The 16,399-nt window shown below is 22.5% G+C and overlaps 3 protein-coding genes across 5 annotated transcripts; 2 read left to right on the forward strand and 1 right to left on the reverse strand.

Annotated features, from left to right (window-relative positions):
* Nucleotides 1-285: 285 nt before the first annotated feature.
* On the forward strand, nucleotides 286-2,036 carry LOC726824 (putative inositol monophosphatase 3). Its single transcript, XM_026446299.1, has 5 exons — nucleotides 286-688; nucleotides 857-1,105; nucleotides 1,210-1,370; nucleotides 1,440-1,557; nucleotides 1,678-2,036. Exons 1-5 carry the CDS (start codon nucleotides 460-462, stop codon nucleotides 1,917-1,919), a joined length of 999 nt encoding a protein of 332 aa, XP_026302084.1. The 5' UTR covers nucleotides 286-459; the 3' UTR covers nucleotides 1,920-2,036.
* A 207-nt stretch (nucleotides 2,037-2,243) lies between these two features.
* Nucleotides 2,244-3,829, reverse strand: LOC551406 (cell growth-regulating nucleolar protein). The gene is made up of 3 exons (XM_623800.6): nucleotides 3,538-3,829; nucleotides 3,091-3,452; nucleotides 2,244-3,015 (listed from the first exon to the last, which is right to left on the reverse strand). Exons 1-3 carry the CDS (start codon nucleotides 3,660-3,662, stop codon nucleotides 2,405-2,407), a joined length of 1,098 nt encoding a protein of 365 aa, XP_623803.3. The 5' UTR covers nucleotides 3,663-3,829; the 3' UTR covers nucleotides 2,244-2,404.
* A 3,374-nt stretch (nucleotides 3,830-7,203) lies between these two features.
* Nucleotides 7,204-14,727, forward strand: LOC412224 (tectonin beta-propeller repeat-containing protein). Of its 3 annotated transcripts, none has more exons than XM_395686.6 (24): nucleotides 7,204-7,491; nucleotides 7,584-7,766; nucleotides 8,081-8,233; nucleotides 8,309-8,401; nucleotides 8,576-8,756; nucleotides 8,862-9,085; nucleotides 9,243-9,446; nucleotides 9,530-9,708; nucleotides 9,770-9,902; nucleotides 9,977-10,203; nucleotides 10,269-10,400; nucleotides 10,485-10,641; nucleotides 10,701-10,863; nucleotides 10,971-11,074; nucleotides 11,145-11,287; nucleotides 11,380-11,728; nucleotides 11,810-11,960; nucleotides 12,048-12,244; nucleotides 12,578-12,787; nucleotides 12,866-12,967; nucleotides 13,046-13,181; nucleotides 13,264-13,455; nucleotides 13,958-14,115; nucleotides 14,210-14,727. In XM_395686.6, the coding sequence occupies exons 1-24, from the start codon at nucleotides 7,267-7,269 to the stop codon at nucleotides 14,258-14,260; spliced, it is 4,047 nt and encodes a 1,348-aa protein (XP_395686.2). In that variant the 5' UTR covers nucleotides 7,204-7,266; the 3' UTR covers nucleotides 14,261-14,727. The 3 variants fall into 3 exon arrangements, with proteins under 3 accessions (XP_395686.2, XP_016770831.1, XP_026300738.1); XM_016915342.2 differs by having other exon boundaries at nucleotides 7,351-7,491; nucleotides 7,558-7,766; nucleotides 14,210-14,722; XM_026444953.1 differs by having other exon boundaries at nucleotides 7,351-7,491; nucleotides 7,558-7,766; nucleotides 8,015-8,233; nucleotides 14,210-14,720.
* The last annotated feature ends 1,672 nt before the right edge of the window (nucleotides 14,728-16,399 follow it).

A 16,399-nucleotide genomic window follows, 5' to 3' on the forward strand; every position in this document is an offset into this window, starting at 1 on the left:
TCCTTCGATTTAACTATTACTTATTAAACAAATTACAAAGAAGTTTAAATTTATTTGCAAATAATAACTACGCTAACAATTTAAATTTGCAATATATTTAACTAATCAAATATAACCTTAATAACGAAATTATTACAAAATATATATTAAAAAATTAATTATTTTACATAGAATAATTCAATATAATTACAATGATAATTTTATAAACATATATAATTTTATCAACATTTATAAAACATAATAAAATACAAAAAAAAATTACAGGTGGCGTATAATTTTCAGGTTCAATGTCAATTTTATATATACATAGAACATAAAGATTCAATATTATTGGAAATTTCAAATAAATTAAAAATGGCCGCATATGGAATAATTAAAATGTTTCATTATATAAAATAAATCATAGTTACGCGAATACATTAAATTAAAAAAAGAAAGAATTGTATTGTACATATCAAAATGAGTGTCCGAACAAGAAAAACAATTTTTTGTGGAATTATTATATTATTAAGTGTATTATACTTATATACAAATCGAACTTTATATACAGATTTACAGGATAAAAATATTTCTTTAAAGTTACTTCTTATTGCTGCTATAAAAGCAGCAGAAATTGGTGGTTCTGAAGTAATTGCAGTTCACAATCAAGCAAAATTCGAAATACAAAGTAAAGGAAAAACGAAAGAGGGTAATGATTTATATTAAATATTTACATTTTTAGAATACATGTATACATGAAATAAAAATTTTATATATAAATGATATATATAAAACATATATTTATAATAAAATTCATATTATAAAATATAAAATGTAATAATATAAATAATTTAGTTTTTGTTTTTAACCTTGATAGGTATAAATGACCCAGTAACAGAAGCAGATTATAGATCACACTGTGCAATGGTCCATTCTTTATTAGAAACATTTCCAAGTATAACAGTAATATCAGAGGAAACATCAAAAAATTGTGATAAAATTACAATATCAAATATAAAAAATAATATAAATAATTTAAATGATTATGATATTAAGGATGAAATTATAAATATAAATGACATTACAGTCTGGATTGATCCCCTTGATGCAACAAAAGAATTTACAGGTATTTTATTATACATTATTGTATAAAAAAATTTATAAATATATATATATAAACATATATAAATATATGTTTCTTATATCGTATATTATTTCTTTTTATTTTAGAAAACTTATTACAATATGTTACAACTATGGTTTGTATTGCTGTAAAAGGAAAACCTATAATAGGTGTTATATATAAACCATTTGAAACAAAGCAAAATTCTAGTCTTTTTTGGTCATGGACTAATCATGCAATTTCAAGAAATTTACAAATATTGCATAAGGTAATAAATACAAAAGTATTATAAGGAATATGTAAATTCTTCAAAATTTAAAAATGTTTTTAAAATTAGTTAGAAGATGAAAGAATACCAATATTGATTGTATCACAATCACATGCTGGCCAAATTTATAATGTTTCTAAGATTGCATTTGGTAAAGATATAAAAATTGTTCCTGCAGCTGGTGCAGGTAATTCTGTTAATATTATTATATTAATATTACTATTTAATATTTGTTATTATAAAAATTCAATTCATAAAAAAGAAAAAATTAAATTTTTTTATTAGAAATAAATTTATATATGTTTAGGTTACAAATTTTTAGAAGTTTTAAGTGGAAATGTAACTGCATATGTCCACATGACTGCAATAAAAAAATGGGACATTTGTGCAGGAACTGCAATTCTTACTGCTCTTGGTGGTACAGTTACTCAATTGTTTGATCAACAATTGATAAGCTTTAGACCTCATGATTCTAAAGAACTTACATGGGGTCTTTTAGCTACCATGAGTAATCATGTTTGGTATTTAGATAAATTTTCAAACATTTAATATAAATATTAAATTTCTAAATTTTATTATTGACTTTTAAATCATATTTCAATATCAATTTTTTCAAAGAATTGTAAAAATACATATCTTAAAATTTTGATATTAAAGTACAATTCATAAAAATATTTATTTACAAGTTCTATTTAATTTTGTTTTGAAATATTTTCAAATGAATGTGTTTCACAGAACAATTTTTTATTGTAAAAAATTATTATATAATTATATTTTATATATTTAAAATATCTATTATTGATAAATTAATTTTACATATATTCTGTGATACTTTAAAAAATTATTTGTTTATTTTATTAAAAAAAAAATAAATGTTTTTTACATGTATGTTTTATTTAATAATATTTTATAAAATTTTTTTCATTTGAATAAAATGGTTCTAATTTTTTATTACAATAATGATAAATCATTACTAATATTATTATTATAATATTATATATTAAAAAATTATAAACTAATACATATAAATCAAATTAAATTAAGGTTACTTTTTCATCAGAAATGATAATTTCTGATATTTTTTTTAATTTTTTGTTAAATTTACTACATGCTTTTTCGTATGATATATTTGAACATGAATTCATATATTGTGAAATTACTTTTTTCTGTAATTTTTTTAAGGAAATTTCTCCTTTATTTTTTACTATGTCTAAAATAACACTTTTCCAATTGAAAGTTGTTTTCTCTATAATATTATCACATTGATTAACCGATGATTCCAAAGTATTTTTATTTTTTTTTATCTCATTTAATTTTTCTATAGCAATATCTTTGTTTTTTTTTTTAGAAACTGATTCTTTTGTAAATTCTACATCTTGTTTATTTTTTTTTTTTACGAATTCTTCTACTTGTTCTTGCATTGTTTCAGATATTTTTCTCTTTTTAAGTTTCTTTTTCTTAGCATTATTTATAGTATCATTATTGATAGTATCAATGCCATTTTCACTATTATTTAACTTATTTTTATCTTGATCTTCATTTTGATTTTCTCTGTCTATATTTTCATTATTTTGATTCTCAATAACATTATTTTCTTGATGTATATTTGTATCTTGTACATTATTTATTTTTTCACTCATTTTACCTGTTTATGTATTATATATATATATCAAAAATTTATAATTTAAATTAAATATTAAATCAAGTAACAAAAACTTACCATTTTCTTTTTGTTGTTTTTCACTATTAATATCTTGTATGTTATTTTTATAAGCTGTTTCTATTTTATTCCATACACTATCAACTACTGCTGATGGTATTTTGTGACCTATAGCACTTTTTACAAAATTTAAAAATTTAACTTTTTTACGTGGAATATTTTCATGCTTTGATAATAAATTTAAAAAATTTCGTTCGGTTTTTGATAAATTTGTCTCATTATTGAGAATATTATTAACTGTGTTAATCCATTCTTGTTGCTTTCTTTCACCCTTATTTGCTCCAGCTTTTGGAACATAATCCTTACCCCCGTATCTTTCAGCTTCACTTATACATTTTGTATGTGCTATATATTGATCACCTCTTTAGATAATAATAAAAATACAGTTTAATTAGAAATTATAAAAAATTATAAGAATTATAAAAATATATTTTTATTAATATTTACCTGAAATCTTTCAAACAATCGACACATGTTAAAAAAGGCGCGGTATGGCATCGAAATTCATAGTGTTTTGCAACTTTTGGTTTTTGTAATGTTTCACCACAATTATTACAAGTAAATACAACCATTTTTCTAAATATTTATAAATTAAAAAAGATTTCTCATAAAATATAAATAAATTTGAATATATAAAACACGATTAATAACCCCGTATGCGGTTATAACCTATATATTTCGTTTAGTAGTTGTATCTGATACTGCACGTGTAACTAAATTCTTTTGCAAGTCATGTTTTCATAGAATTATTTTTTGAATATAGAACATAATTAAATTTTCATAGAAACAAAATTTAATATATAGAAATGATAATGCAAAATATCAGTATAAATCTACAATGCATTTTTATATTTATTAAATTATATTACAAGTTTTATTCTATAAAATTAAAATAATTATTTTATTATAAATTTGAATATTTTATTAGATGTGCAAATAAGTTCTTTCCTCTTTTTTTCTACAATCATAACTTCTGACTAAATTCAAATTACTTCCCGTTTGTGGTGCCATCTGAAAAAGCATTCTTTTGTTTTTAAAAAGAGTCGTGATGAACGCTCTAAGAGTTTTCAATCCTAGGCAACAATTTTAAACAATATGGCGAGAAGCATCATTTTCATCATTGCTTACTTTTTGTTATTCTAAAAGATATAATTAGAAGAATTATATATACTTAGGAAATCAGCTATTAAAGTTATTATAATGGTTTATGCGGCACTGAAAGAGAACGCTGTATTTTATAGAACATATAAAAAGTGGCACCAAAGATTTAAAGTCGAAAATTTTAACCTGGAAGATTGTTGAGTGAGTTAGAGGAATTGCTTAACGAAAATCTGACCCAGACGCAAAAAGAATTGGCAGAAAGATTGGAAATTACCAGATAAGCATATCTATTCGACTAAAATAATTGGATGAAATTCAGAAGTTCGAACGATAAAGGAGGCCTACATGAATTAAGCGAAATGAACAAGAAAAACAGATTCGAGATTTCTGTCTTGCTTTCACGGCATAAAAGGAAAAATTTTCTGCACAAAATTGTTATTGGCGATGAAAAATGGATCTTATATGACAATCTTAAACGACAGAAATCATGAGTTCCGGATAATCAATGATTTCAATGGTTTGCCGAATCGAAGCAAAATCGAACTTGCATTGCAAAAAAGTTTTATTGTCTATGTAGTGGGATTTCCGAGAAATTATCCATTATAAATTAAATATTAAAATATTATAATAATAAATTATGTAATAAACGTTATATAAATCTGGAAGGACAATAATTATTAAATATATTATCAAAATATTATCAAAATCAATTAATGAATTTATACAACCAGCTAGAGCAGAAATGGCTGTTTATTGGACCAGGAACAATATATGTGATTTTGTAGCATGATAATGCATATGCAAAAGAAATGCGAGACATTTATGTATTGGGATGGGAAATTCTGCCAAATGCGGCATTTCTAGATTCTGGCCTTGTCAGACTATTATCTTTTTTTAAATTTGCAACACTAATTGTCAGGAAAACTTTTAACTCGGAAGAAGATATCCGAAAATGTATCAATGATTTCATAACCAGCAAATTATTTTTCAGGAATAGAATTTATAATTTACCGATCAGGTGAGAAAAGATTATAGAGAGGACAAATACTAAGATGTAATCTTGTACCTATTTATATAAAATCTTGAATTTGAAAAAAAGAGAAAAGAATTAATATTTAATTTTAAAAAAATTTGTAAATTAAAATTTATAATTAAATAATTATATAATTATATAATTAAAATATTTTATCTTAATAATCGTTATATAAAAAAGATATTAATAATTGTTAAATTGATTGTTATTGTATTAAATATTAAATAGAATATAAATATAGAGTTCAAAATATATTTAAAATATATTGCTCTAATATATGTGATTAAGTGAATAAATTAATTTATTACATTTGAAAATGTTATTGCGTAAAAATCATTATTTCGAAAAAATTAAATTTTAATTAAAATGTTGATAATATTTGATCTGTAATTATTTTCATATAAATTTTCATTTATTTTAAAAAAATAATACACAAATTAAAGAAAAAGTATTTAATTATAATTATTTAAAATTATTTAAAATAAAATAATGTTAATAAATTTAATTTAACAATGAGGATATTGTAAAATATATAATTGTATGTTTTTAATGAATAAAAATTAATGAAAAAAAGTTTACAAGTAGGATTTATTTTGCATTTAAATTAGTATTACTTTCATAGTTTTTTGTAACTTTTAATAATGTTTTCACTGTTATTAATAATTATTTAAATTAATTTTTAATTCACAAACAATTATATCTTATTATTTAACATTATAATCTTACACATAATTACTTGCAGCATGCTTGACATGCTTTGTTAGACAAAGCTTTAGATTTTTCGAATCTTATATCATACTCTTAAACAGAAAAAAATTAATTTAAAAAAAATATTACGCATTCCGTAATGATCGCATTATATTTTTTCCTGTTTAATTATTATCTCTTCTATTTTAAATAAAAGTATGATGTCAGACTCTGAAAATTTATAGTTTTATCAGATATCCACCATTTTGAATTATTTTTTTGCCTGTTTTATTATATTAAATGTTTTATTTTTTCTTTGCTTTAATTTGATTTATACATTTCTATGCATATATATACAACTATAAGTATATGCGACTTAAAAATCAATTTAGATTTGAATTTAAATTATAATATAATTTATCCAAAAAGTAATTTGAACTTGATATGTTCAGTACTTCTATTCAATTACATTAAATAAAAATCTAACATGGCGTTATATGATTCGCAAAAATTTCTAAAAATTTGCAATTTTGCATGCAAATAATTTTGAATCATTAAATTTCGATACTAAAATGAATATTTTCAAATTCACGATAAAATCTATAAAAATGCATAATATCTTTTTTTAAAATTTAACCATACAAGTAAGTTTAAAAAGCAGTGTTACCACATGTATTTAATTATAAATAATTTAAGTAAAAAATAAAATTATATTATTACAACATTTATATTTTATATATATTTATTATATGATACACAAATAACTTCTGAAAACGTTAATTACACTTATTAATATTTTAATTTTTAAAATAGTAATTTCTTTTAATGTAAGATAAATTTATCTATGATCACATTTTTAAGCAGTGACAGTAAATGACAGTTGATTATGTATCGTCAAAACATGTTCTTTATTTTTAAGTTAACAATTTATATTTACTATACTTACGATTAAATTTTTGTATTGAAATTCAATAATTTAATAGTTTTTGTGTTTTAACATTTTTATATATAATAATAATGTGTTATATTAATAAAATGTAAAATATAAATATTTTACATAACCAAAATCATTTTTTCGCGATTATTATTTTATATTTTTGTAAAAATTATGTATATTATCAATAGCGCAAAAAAAAGAACTTATATTTCTTTTTAAATATCTAAAAATATTTACCTTATATATTTAAATATTTATTATTATTATATAAACGTGAATCATCAATATAAAGATTATCATTATCAGTACTTATTTACACAATAATCTAATGATAGGATGGAAAATATAATTCCATTATTATGAATACAAATATTATTTTATAGAAAAGTTAAATTGTTTGGTTATTAAAGTAGTTAAAATGCCAAGTTCATACTTATATGCTATAAACAATGAGGGGCGCGTATTTGGATTGTCAACATCTGGAAACATGTGGAGAGAATTCATGTACTTGGGTCTTGAGTTTAAACAATTATCAGCAGTACCACATTTCATGTGGGCTATAGGTGGTGATCGTCAAGTTTATGTACATGTACATGGTTTAGATGTACCCATAAGAATTAAGGAAGAAATATATGAAAACGAAGTATGTTTAAAATATATTTGAAAATGATTATAATCATAGTTATTTATATATATAACTTTTATACAGATTTTAAGAGAACATAATATTTATAGCGTTGGCTTCCTTTAGAAGGATTTAGTGGAAGATTATTACCTACAGATAGATATAATTTTTCTGATCAAGATGGTACTGTTGACCGTAGCAGAGATAAAGTAAAATTACCATCTATGGCTTGGCAATGGGAAGGTGATTGGCAAATAGAAACTACATTGGATGGTCAACCATTAGATCATGATGTAAATACAATAAAATTTTTGTTATAGCAATTAAATTATTTATAATTAATCTATTATTTCTTCTATTTCATTAAAAAATATTTTATTTATTTTAAATTTTTTTATTATTTTATGTTTCTTAATTTATTAATTTTTATATTAATAACAGCAATTACATATGTTTATAGTTATCAATGAGTTAATAATGGATTAATTCATTTTTCAGTTCATCTTTGTTACATTTTTTATGACTTTCTGTTTATATGTAGATTTGTTATCAGTTGTCAACATCGAAACAAAGTGTTATGATCACAGAGAATCTGATATTTTGGTAGGGATGGACATATGCAGTTGATTTTCCAGCTACATATACAACAAAAAAACAATGGAAATCTTGTGTTAGAAGAAGGAAATGGGTTCGATATAGGAGATATAGTGCTATGAATTCATGGTGTGCTATTGCACCTCTTCATAAAGATGCAACTAAAGTAAGTTTTAAAATTTTTAAATTGAATGATTTCAAAAAAAAAAGACATTTAAAAAATTTATTAACATATTTTTAGGAACCTTTTATTGATATATCTGTGGGTGGAAATCAAATACCTGGTGGTAATCCCGGATGTTTAATAGTTTGGGCAGTAACTGCTCATGGCAGGGTATAATATTTACAAAAATATTTTTGATTTTCTTAAAAAAAATATAATTTATATTAATTAAATATTGTAATTTATAATAACATGTTATTTATAATTTTTATTTATAATTATAATGTTATTTCAATTTATACTTTTATTTTATATATTATATATCTAATAATGATCTATCTATAGGTAATGTTTCGTGTTGGAACTAGTACTACTTGTCCTGAAGGTCAAAGATGGAGTACTATAAAATTGGCAAATGGATATGAAGTGTGTCAAATTACTGTTGGAATGACTGGTCTTGTGTGGGCAGTGTTAATGATTGGTAAAGCAATTGTGCGTACAGGTGTGACTAGAGAATATCCAATGGGTATGTAAATTATATTAAATAATATATATTTTTCTATATTGATATATATTGATATATGTTATATAATACATATTGAATATATTGTTATATTTACGTTATATATAGGTGAAGATTGGGTAGAAGTTGATCCACCACAAAAAGATTTAAAATTAGTACAAGTTAGTATAGGTACAGATGCTGTATGGGCTATAACACAAGATGGAGGAGTATGGTTTAGAAAAGGTATTAAGGGTGAAATGAGTGGAGTTTGTGAACAAATGGCTGTTGGAACTGGATGGGTGGAAATGTTAAGTAAAATGTCATTGGTATCGGTTGCTCCAAATGATCAGGTAACTTATAATAAAAAGAAAACTTTTTAAAAAAATATTTTTTTTGAATAAATAATTTTTAATTTATTAAATAATAATAATTCATTAAATTATTAATAAGTAATAATTAATTATTAAGTAATAATTAATTTATTTAATTTGTTTAATATTTCTACAGGTTTGGGCTATAGGCCATGAAGATAGATGTTTATATTATCGCGCTGGTATTACACAATCAGAATTAACGGGTAAAAAATGGAGATTAATAAATGCACCTCTTCAACTTAGTCGAGCAAGTAGTAACGCTAGTTTATCTTCGAGTAATAGACATAGTATGTGTGGTACCCCACAACAACAAAGGCATCAAAGTTGGGGATCATTGGTACTTATTTTATATATAATATAAATTTTAAATATTGCAAATAACATATATTATTTATTAATTTAAAAATATAATATTTACAGAATCGACCACATAGTACTAGTGAAGGTACTACATTGATTAGAGAGTGGGAAGAACAATCTCGTTCTGCACCAACACCAACATCATTAAAATTATGGCAACGTGTAAATGATGGTACTTCTACAAAGAATCCACAGCAAACGTCTTTCCAAGATATATACTTAAATGAAGATAAAAAACGGTAAATTATTTTTTATTGTAATATAGTAATATTATCTTTTTTTTAATTAATAAAATTGTAGATCAGCAAATTCATTAGATATGAATGATTTAACCGAAGCTAGCGTTGCTAATATAACTATATCGAATGAATCATTGACTAAAACTGGAGAATCTATTGTAGTATCTGGAAAAGGAATGGGCAATGTTGTTAAGGTTAATAAATAATTAAATTATGCATTCATATGTAATCATTTTTATTGAAATTAAAAAATTTAAAATTAATGTAGATCAATCCAGCTGCATGGAGTCCCGTTCATTCAGTCGGTTCTATGGTAGGTGTCGAAGCTCATCCGGAAACGGATGGAAGTATTTTCGATCCTGACTTGACCAGTGATTCAGGTGTTTATGGAGAAGATGAAAGCTCTGGGGCAATGTATTGGGCTGAATGTGATACCTCTTGGTATAAAGTAGAAGCTGGAGCATGTTTTGTTGATTTATCTAATCCTCCAAAATGGTAATTAATATTGTAAACAAATATTATTTATTTAAACTCAATTATTTACATATTTAAATTTGTAGGATTGCAGATTCAAATGGTACAAGTCATGGGGATGTAGCAGAGACATGGAGAATATATATTTTGGAGGAATTAAAAAAAAGATTACAAAAAGTACAATTTGATCCATCAATATACGAAAAAGTAGTTGAAAAGTAAGATTTTGATAAGTATATAAAATTATGTATAAAGTTAATAATGTTATTTATTTTATTCTTATTTATAATAATTTATTACAGATCATCTTGGGTAAAAAATGGTAATGCAAAATGCAAAGTTAAGGGCGGTACTTCATATGAAGATTGTGTTATTGAATTAGAATGGATAAGTAGTAATAGTGGTTTTTTAGATTCAGGAATTGTAACTATTTTAAATTCGGATGGAGCAACAACAATTGTAAGTTAAACAATTTTTTTTTGGAATATTTCAACGATTTTAATCAATATCTTTTATAGATGCAATTTCCTGTCTCTGAAATTATGTGTGTAGTTTGCTGTAGTGAACCAGGTAATCCACGAATAGCGATTCATACTCCTCGAATGCCACGTTCTAAAGTTCTTAGATTGCAATTTTCTAGCGATACTGAAATGGAAGATTGGTTAGCACATTTAACATCAGGTATATAAAAACTTAATATTTATATATATATATATATATGTATCATATATATTTAATATTTAATATATATATAATATAGAGAAATAAATGATTTTTTATATTTTTAGTTTCTTGTCAAATGAATAATGTTTATGGAAAACCTAGTCCTAATACAATATGGGCTACTACTGCATTAGGAGATGTGTATGTATATGATCCTGCTATTATAGAAGTAAGTTAAAATATATCTCATTTAATATATATATGAAATTTTATACTAATGCTTTATGTGCATATGATAGGAAAATCAGTTTATTAATGGTGCTTATGTGCAAGAATTAGATGTTGTTGGAAAAGAATTACCTTTTGAGTGTATTTTGCAAAATGGTTTTGGATATGGTAGTTCTTTAAAAATTACTGCTTGTATTCATGATGATGCTGATAGGTAAAAAATAGTTTAAGATAATTCTAAAAAATATTTTGAAAATGTAAATATAAGTGAAAAAATATTTTCAAAAATATTTTTATACTTTTTAGGCTATCATTCAATTTTGTCTGTTATTCAATGATGTCTTTAAAACAAAAATCTGTAATGGATTGTCATGATGTAGCATTACATTTTAATCCAAGATTAAAAGAAAATATTATTGTGCGAAATACATATCAAAATGGACAATGGGGCGATGAAGAAAGAAACGGAGATATACTATTAAAACCTGGTTCTAATTTCACATTAAATATTATATGTGAAACTCGAGGATATAAAATTTATATCGATGATAAGGAATTTACTTTTTATAGTCACAGAATATTGCCACAAAGTATTACTCATTTACGGATTAAAGGATTGATGACATTATGCAGCATATTGTATAAATCTACATCTGTATGTAATAATAATATTTCGATATTAATATTAGAACTAGTTTTATGTAACTTAATTGTAATATAGTAAAATTTCATGTAGATAATTATTGATCCAATTACAATGTTTTGGAGACAAATGGGTGGACATTTGAAAAAGGTTGAAACTTGTTCTGTTGGTGTAACATGGGGAATAGGATATGATAATATTGCATGGGTATATACTGGTGGTTGGGGTGGTTTATTCCTGAAAGGTCGTTTTCTATAATAAAAAAATTTATTTTTAAAAAAAATTAATTTATGAATTAATCTTATAATTTTAACCTTATTGATTTATATAGGATTAGATAGTAGTACGGGAATAAATACTATGGTAGATACTCATAATTATTATGTTTATGAAAATCAACGTTGGAATCCAGTAACTGGATATACTTCTCATGGTCTTCCAACGGATCGTTATATGTGGAGTGATGCATCTGGACGTCATAAACGTACCCGAGAACATACTAAATTATTATCGATGCAATGGCATTGGGTAAGAATATATAGTAATATATTTAAATTTCAATATTTAAATTTCTTTTATCTAAATTCTAACGATCAATTTTACAATTCTTAAAATTTTAAATTCGGCATATTTCGTTTCCTTATTCTAAATTAAATTTATTTTCTTTTTTATCAAAAACACAAAGTAGAATATAAAATCACAAATCTTATTATATAAAAATTACAATATGGATTCTTTATTAAAATATAAGTTCTTTATTAGAATATAATATTTTATGTAGAAAATATAATAAAATATTAATTGCATTTTTTATAAGATTCAAATAATAAAATTTAAATATTTTATTTATTTTTATAATAGGTGTCAGATTGGATAGTAGATTTTCATACTCCTGGAGGTGTTGATAGAGATGGTTGGCAATATGCTACAGATTTTCGTTCTCAATATCATGGTAAAAAACAATTTACCGATTATGTTAGAAGAAGACGATGGTTTCGAAGATGTCAATTAACAACTAGTGGACCTTGGCAAGAATTAGGAAATACAAAATTGATTGATGTTTCTTTATATGTAAGATATATGTAAGATATATATGAATTTTATTAAAAAAATATATATAAAATAACTTTTTAAATTCATGATTTTTAGGCAACTGACAAACCTGGTTCAGATACTCCTGTTTATATATGGGCAGTTGCCTCTAATGGTGAAGCTTTATTTAGAAGAGGTGTTTCAGAATCATGTCCAATGGTATATATAGTAATTGTTTATAATATCAAAATATAAATATCTGTTTAGACTGTAAATAAAATTAATATTTATTTATAGGGAGTTTCATGGGAACATATACCAAGTGATCAAGCTTTAGTAGGTATTTCGTGTGGTCCTTGTGGACAAGTTTGGTCTGTTGGAAAGAATGGTTCCTCTTATTGGAGATTAGGTATTACTTCTGTAAAACCAACAGGTATAAATATAAATAATATAATAGTATAAATAAATTTTTTAAATTATTAAGATTCTTTCTAATTGATATATTATAATTTTAGGAATACAATGGCAGAATGTTGAACCACCTGCAGGTGCTCATTTAAAACAAATTTCTGTTGGGAAAAACGAAGTGTGGGCCTTAGATACAATAGGTAGATTACACATACGACGGGATGTACAGGTGAATGTTTTTCCAGAGGGAACATATTGGCAAACGCTTCCTGTGATGCCGAATGATCCTATACATATAGGTATATATTAAATTTATATATTAAATAGATTATCGATTAATTTTTATTAATTATAACGTTAATGCGGAAAATTAAAATCAACAAATAATATATTTTTTATAACGATTTATGTAATTTTTATTAAGAAAAGAAAATATTTAATTGAAAAAAATTATTAGAAAAAATGTACTAAAAAATTTTTTTTTTAACAAACAAAAGTTAAAAAAAAATATAATATATAAAATATGATACAATCATTAATTAAAAATAAATTAAATATAATAATCTAAATTAGAATTTATTATAAATTTATTAGTTTATAAATATATTTTTTGGTTTTATATTCACAAATAATATTTTTTATTTAATATAATAATTTATTTTATATATTTAATATACCAATTAATTTATTAATTTATTAATAAAATAATATATTTATGATATAATTTAAACTATGAACATTGTTTATATATTGCAAATATAATGAAACATATAATAATATAATGATATGTATATATTTCAGATATGTCCGTTGCAAATGCGAAACAAGGTTTTCGACACGTTGCTGTTGCAAGAGAACAAGGCCAAGTTTGGGCAATTTCAGGTGCTGGTATACTTTGTCGTAGAATAGGTATTACTGATGACAATCCAGCTGGAACTGGTTGGGCAACTGGTATAGGGGTGAGTTGATTGTTTGATAAATTATGTACAAATTGTTTTGTAGAGATAAAATTATTAGTATATAAAATTAAATATTTATATCTATTATAAACAGGCAAATTGGCAGTATATAAGTGTGGGAAGTCTTATAAATAAAACTAAATGAAGAACTAATTTTCAAATGGAAAACTAATTATTAATTAACAGATATGCAAAATATTAATTAAAGATATAACACGTTAATATCTAAGAATATAATACTTTATTGTTTAGTTTCTTTATATTTTTCAAAAATAAAAAAAATCAATGCGTATGCATATGATATGTAGCTATATTTATACATATGATATGGCTTAGCTGTTGCAATTGATTCAATTTTATGATACAAGCTTGATACTATAATATATTTCATAAGTAACAGAGATATTATTTTATCTAAAACGTACAAAGAACAATAATATGAAATTAATTGTTCGTATTACTTTCATTTATATTCTAATAGATATAAATACATATAAAGAAAATAATATTAATGAGATTATTTATACACGTCTATAAACTCTACTTATATAGTTTTATTAAAATTTTATATCAAATGAATCAAAAAAACATTCCAAATATGTGCATTTAAATAAACAAATATAATTCATAATTATAGAGAGTATTAATATATTCACGAAATATCATTAGATTCGATTTTTAAGCCAAAATAAATCCAAAAAAATTTTATATATAAAAATCATTTAAGACTTATTTTTTAAATTATGAGCAATTTAAGTTTACGGAATTGAAAATGAAATAAATTGGCAATAAAATGCAATGATAAAAATACTTTATTTTATCTAAATTAATCTTTTTACTTCGTATATATAGGGCAATACAATAATTTTCAGTTATTTATATTTTAATTGTTTATATACAAAAATTTCAGTTGTTTATAATTTAATAAATAAGTTTCAGTCGATATTTTTATATATCAATTTTTTTGTTTTAGCTTCTAAAATTGATTCTTTAAAAATATTTCGCAAATATATTAATACTCTGCACATATGTATAGTAAAAAATGTGACATTACATATTAAATTGTACGAAATGCCTTGCCTAGCTATAAATTATTTTATTAAAAGAATAAGAAAACTGAACATTAAAAGAGACTGTTCATTCAAATATTTGAAAAATTGAAATTATATTAAAATAAATAATCTTTATATATATATTTTTTTTTTACATTTTTTATTTATTACATATTTTATCCATATGTAACAATTTATTAAAAACAGCATATTTAAATAAGTTATTAAAAGTTGACTTTCGTAAATATTAAAAAATGAAAAGTAATATATAATTGTATTAAAACAATGCTTCGTTCTTTTTTAAAAGACAATGCATTAAATGTTCCTGTATAAATAGATTTCATGTAGTGCCTCTAATACTATGATTTTATATTTATTCTTATTCTATGTATCAACTTATCAAAATATAAATTACATGAAAAAATTTTGAAATTATTATGGTTAAATACTATAAATTTTTATGTAATATATATGAATTTATAATTAGTAATTAAATTATAAATTCATTTTTATGTAATATATATGAATTTATAATTAGTAATTAAATTATAAATTTTTATTATGAATATTATTTCATTGTGAATTATTAATATTAAGCTTCATCATATTCATTATTGTATGTATGTAAGAATATAAGTATATCATGCCAATATTTATGCTGATATATAAATACAATTTATTGATAAACATATATGTATTATAATTTCTGATATGTAATTAAATTATATTATATACATATATATAAAATAAATAAATATTATATATTATAAATTTATTAATAAATTTAAAATTATTTATAAATATATTTATAAATTAATTTATAAAAGTTTATTAATAATTTTAAGTTTATTACGTATAAAATATATATATTCGTAAAATATTTTTGGTTTAATTGTAGAGAAATAAATATTAAAATTAATATATAAAAATGTTGGTTAAAAGTTAGTTATTAAGTTATATATTATAAAGCTAAATACAAATAAATTAAGTTTTATCTCTCTCACGTTACTCATTCGCTTTGTCTCATCTAACACAAATTTAAATTGCTTATAACTAAATAAATAAACCAATAAACAAATCAACCAACATTTTTTTATACTTTTATGTTTGTTTTCCAATTTCTTCAAAATTTGATTTTCCAGAGATAGAATATAATAATATTCTATATATGCAGAATGTCAGCTTTAAATAAAAAAATTTTATATTTTTATTTTTTTATATCATCTCTTTCA

Source organism: Apis mellifera, linkage group LG1 (genome assembly GCF_003254395.2).
Source record: "Apis mellifera strain DH4 linkage group LG1, Amel_HAv3.1, whole genome shotgun sequence".
Lineage (NCBI taxonomy): Eukaryota > Metazoa > Arthropoda > Insecta > Hymenoptera > Apidae > Apis > Apis mellifera.